This window comes from Glossina fuscipes, unplaced genomic scaffold (genome assembly GCF_014805625.2).
Source record: "Glossina fuscipes isolate IAEA_lab_2018 unplaced genomic scaffold, Yale_Gfus_2 113, whole genome shotgun sequence".
NCBI lineage: Eukaryota > Metazoa > Arthropoda > Insecta > Diptera > Glossinidae > Glossina > Glossina fuscipes.
Window position 1 is genome coordinate 2,831,790 of NW_023998456.1, and position 5,081 is coordinate 2,836,870.

At 38.9% G+C, this 5,081-nt stretch overlaps 1 protein-coding gene across 1 annotated transcript; it reads right to left on the reverse strand.

Moving 5' to 3' along the window:
* Nucleotides 1-2,919: 2,919 nt before the first annotated feature.
* On the reverse strand, nt 2,920-4,146 carry LOC119639738 (mitotic checkpoint protein BUB3). The gene is made up of 2 exons (XM_038037368.1): nt 3,797-4,146; nt 2,920-3,739 (listed from the first exon to the last, which is right to left on the reverse strand). The coding sequence occupies exons 1-2, from the start codon at nt 3,986-3,988 to the stop codon at nt 2,951-2,953; spliced, it is 981 nt and encodes a 326-aa protein (XP_037893296.1). The 5' UTR covers nt 3,989-4,146; the 3' UTR covers nt 2,920-2,950.
* Between the last annotated feature and the right edge of the window lie 935 nt (nt 4,147-5,081).

Here is a 5,081-nt window from a genome sequence, read left to right on the forward strand (position 1 = left end):
ATCGTTGGATGAGCAGGTGGAATATATTTCCCGGTCCGTTTTTGGCGTCAACGACTTGCTCCTTGAGAAATGTCGCAAGGCAAATCAACAGGGGATCAAGTGGTGGATGATCGCTCTCTCCGCGAAACGTAGAGCCGTACGTCGCCTTAGGCGGAATTTTCAGAGTACGAGGCGGTCCGATATTGCGGATGCTGCCCAACACAGAATCGATTTAAGCCAATGCCTTTATCGGCACAAATGCATGCTTCTAAAAGCGAAGGAAGATGACTGGAAGGCTTTTGCCTCTCGAAACCGAAATGACCCTTGGGGTTAGCTTTCTCGGATATCCAGAGGCAAAAAATCAATGGAACACAGTACTTACCACCCGGAGGGAGTATCTGGGCGTTTTATTGGGCAGCTTCTTGCAGGGTTGGACGAGGTTGTGCCTTCTGAACATCGGATAGCATATTCTCCGCTGCCCTTGGAAAAATATGAAATTAGATTTCAGTTCGCTAATACCAAAGCGAAAAGGTCGCCAGGTTTGGATGAAATAACGGGTGAGATGGTAAGAGCCCTTTGGAAAGTTATTCCTGACTACCTCTTTAAGATGCACAGTCAATGCCTAGCAGATGACTATTTTCCAGCCCAGTAGAAAGTGTTCAGGGTGGTACCGCTCCTGAAGTCGTCTGATAAGTTTAAGAGTGATCCTAGCTCTTATCGGGGCATCAGTTTCCTCCCAGTGCTTGGTAAAGTGCTGGAGAAGATGATGGTAGAAAGGTTTCTGGAGATTCCTAGCCTGAGTCTGTCTAACAAACAGGTTGGGCTCCGACAGGGACTCTCTACCCAGGATGCTTGGCTGCATGTGCAGAAATGCAGATGCTAGTGAAACAAAGTATATGTTAGGGATATTGGTAGATTTCAAGGGTGCGTTTGATTATCTGAGATGGAATAAAGTTCTTGGCAGGCTGAGAGAGGTAAATTGCCAAAAATCGACCTCTGGAGAACTTATTTCTCTCAAATAATAAAATAAATAGTTCTTGGCAGACTGAGAGAGGTAAATTGCCAAAAATCAACCTCTGGACAACTTATTTCTGTCAAAGATGCGCATGTGCTATTGGTACCATTGACATGTTACATAGAGATGTAGTAAGAGGGATTCGGCTGTGGTCCATATATTTGGAACAGAATTGTGGCAAGGGTTTAACGTGGGTTCCTGCCTGAAAGGCTTAACCCCACGGTGGCCCAAGTCACTTTAAGCATACTACGCCCCCTGGCGAGTTAGACAATCCCCACAGAGTAGGGGCCTAAACAGCACCAGAATCCAGAACGGTTTATTGTGTATGAAACAATAAACCCCATTCCAGTCAATGGTGACGCCTAGCTGCACTCAAATTGTTCCATTTTAGCTAGGAACACCATGATGGCTCCTCTGTTAAGGCAGCTAGATGACGTATGCAAGTTTTCTGTTTATGCCGACGATCTGCTCATCCTAGTCGAAGGTCAATCGCGAGCTGTTCTTCAGCAGCTCGGAGAGCGTATAATACACATGGTTACAGAGTGGGGATAAGGTGTTGGTGTGAGTGTGTCACTGGAGGAAACCGTGATGATGCTATTGAAAGGTAGCCTCTCACACGGTCGGCCGCCAGTGATTAGAATGAATGGGGCTAGTCTTAGGTGCAAGACTGTTGTCAAGTAGCTGGGTGTTAGCATAGGTTTTTCCCTCACTTTGCAAGAGTGAGAAATTTATGGACGTTATCCAGGAGCTTTGGATGAAGACTGTCATTTTTTGTATTTTCATTCAGATCTTAAATCCATACGAGATGTTTTCAATATGTCTCCAGAAAGAGCCAATTTAAGCATTGGTAGCACATGGTATGTTGGCCTCAGTAATTGTCACCTTGGAGTTCTTGAAGAATTACGCAAATTATATAGGCGGCCTCACTTTTTAGCCGTAGACGCCGAGTTATCAAATATAAACTATGTCTTTTTCCGTTACGAACAAGGAGCATACATGCATGTAAGATGGCGTCCTTGGTGTTGAAAAATACTTACATCTTTGGGTAAATTTAGAAATGTGTAATAATATTCCTCTAACTCAGTATCGGAATCGGTGTCGTCTCATTTGGATAACTTGCATATAGGGAATTTGTATAGCTGCTTAGTCCGAATTTCTTCTTAACATCCATAGTAGAACTACATTGTTTTCTATTTTATTTATTCTATAAGTTATTTCGAGAAAATTGGAATGAAAAAATACTCAACAACATATTCACGTTATGCAATGCAATGCAAAGCGAAGTATCGATAGGACACACTCTTAAAAGGAGAAACTAAATATTTTCCTAAAAATATGCAGAACGTTGTAGTTGATTAGTGCAAAATGATTGGTACACAAATATAAAATTCATTGAAATTGTAATCACATTTTTCCCTCTCATTTTTAAAAGGGTGTATTAAGAACACTTACTTTAAATGGACTACAGTCAAGTGAAAGTGGAAAAAATACTTTACATGCTTAATTTTAATCGTCCTGCATCCGACAACCGAAGAAAGCTCGAAATTATTCTTTTACTAACAATTAAATTGAAATAATATGTAGTAAAAGTTTGAGACTACTGTGCACCAAATACATTGCACCGACCCAAATTGTGCACTAAATCAATTGGACTGCAACGATTGTATTGTAAAATATGTTTTCAAGCTTCGGCGCCCAAAGTATATATATGTTTGTACATATATATAAATGTAATAATTACAATTTTCGTACGCGTGTCTATAATCGCAAGGGGCACGTCGACAGGGTTACTGGTGCCGATGTAATCACACATAACCTCACTTTACGAACGATCGCTATTCTAAAACCACTGAGTATATTAAATTCTCTTCTTTTTTATTTTATTGGTAAATCATGCTATACTACTCCCTCAGTCTTAAAACTAGGTAATACCTACGTAGCATAAAGATGGTTTTTTTATTTTTGTTTAGTTTCTTGATCAGTAACATAACGCACATAAATAGCTGGACTCGGCATGTTGGCGGGTGGTACTTCTAACTCATCCATATAAGAACAGGCTATAGCTAAAGTACTGCCATCGTAATTAAAATTCAGCGAAGATATTGAAGTATCGTACTCATGAAATTGGCATAGACGTTTCTTATTGAAACCATCCCAAATATTAACGTAACCATCTGATCCTCCTGTCGCAAAAGTGCTGTATACATTGTGAAAACTAATTGCATTAACTGGATAGATATGTTCGGTAGTGCCTTGTTTATTACGATGACATTTGAAAGCAAATTTTAGTTTTTGTACTTCTGGATCGGGATCCAAATATTCGACAGCCACACGACCTTCAATTGAAGACATTACGTAGCCCTCTTTGTTGGGAAACAAGCGAATACAACGTGTTTGGTATTTCAGCGATGACTCACGTTTCATCATATACTCTTCCATTTTACGTAGATCCCATATTAGAACTGTGCGGTCTGAAGTCGCCACTACAATTTTCTCTTCGTTCACCGACATTGAATAAACTTTGCCATTGCATTGCTCATAAGTGCCAACGCAATGTTTTTCACGCATATCCCACAACTTAACGGTCTTATCCCAACTGCCAGTTAGAATGCCATTAACCGATTCAGCGTATTCCACACAACGTATCGGCGCGTCATGATCACCGACTACGTTTTCTGTATGTGTGTTCACATCATATAAACGTAGATTTTTATCCAAGGAGCCACTTACAACATGAACAACATCCTACAATAGAATAAAATTAATGATTTATAATTTTCATACATAAAGTGCAAATTTTACCATAAATGTTACATCTAAGACTGGGTCGTCTTGCATAAACTTATGGCGCATGGTATTGTTTACTACGTCATAAAAACGCACAGTTCCATCCCAAGAAGAGGCTATCAAATATTGATTCGTTTTTGGGCCAAAACGTACGCACGAAATCCAATCTTCAGGGGCATTATTAATTTTCACTTCTGTTGGGCGCATTTTATTATACTTTTCTTTTATTTATTTTTTTTTTTTTGGACTGTTGAGTGGAGATGGGCTAAGCCAAAAGATTTATGGGTTATATGTCCATATAATAAACTGTCGTAATTTACAGAACGCGACAAAAAAAAGCGGCCGTAATTACTGGAGCCGGTATGTTAAGTGCAGTTGTGTTTGTGTGTAATTGTGCTAGTTGAGTTGTTAAAAGTCAAACAGTGTTGCTAATTTTGGCTCCAAACGAAGAAGGATGCTACAGTATTAGAAAATAATTGAACGCAAAAAAAAAAAAATTTCAAACGATAAACTCGCTTTTCTAATAAAGTAAGTTAGTTTCTCGAGATGACGTACATGTTTTGCTGCAAAGAGATCGAGGAAACCATCATATGACTTGAAGAAGCTAAAAGAATCTCTAAGGCCATCAAGTTTGTGACATCTGAAGATTAGATGCTCAGCAGACTCAACAACATTGCAAAATTCACAAACATGACATGGTATAGCGCGAATCATTTTTAAATAAACTTTATCATAAGTGTGACCACTCATGAGTCTATAAAGAATTTTAATTTCCCAGGAATTAAAAGAAGATAAAGAAAACGGTTTGAATTGAAATGTGTGATTTAATTTATAGAAAATACGATAGGATTTTACGCGCGCGACCTCTTTAAATTCGTCGTTTAGCTGTTGAAGGATGTGGCTTTGAATTGCCGGAATTGTTTCATTTGGAATGTAATGGATGGAAAAAATTGTCTCATCAACATGAGCTCTCCCTGCGTGAAAGCCGGCTTTTATATTAAAAAAAAAAACCGCAGTAACATTCATCAACTTGAGATTCGTGTACCGTCCCATGTATGTCAAACACATATATTGATTCTCTGCATCTCTTTTATTATTAGAAGTAGAGGTGACTTGCTATCAGAAAAAATAACAAACCGTTTGATACCATCAGTAATAGCAATATCATAGCTGTTGTTGTAATAAAGAACGATTTTTTCTTGACATAACATTATCACACAAGAGAAATTGACAGAGAGAATTGTCTTCGGTAGAGATCGAGAGAGAGGTATTGAATTTATCGTGTCAAAAATATGACGCA

Coding starts and splice junctions, on each gene's coding strand:
- LOC119639738 (XM_038037368.1), bottom strand. CDS start 3,988: ATGCGCCCAACAGAAGTGAAAATTAATAATGCCCCTGAAGATTGGATT. Junction 3,740..3,796: donor TCTTAGATGTAACATTTATG/GTAAAATTTGCA, acceptor ATTCTATTGTAG/GATGTTGTTCATGTTGTAAG.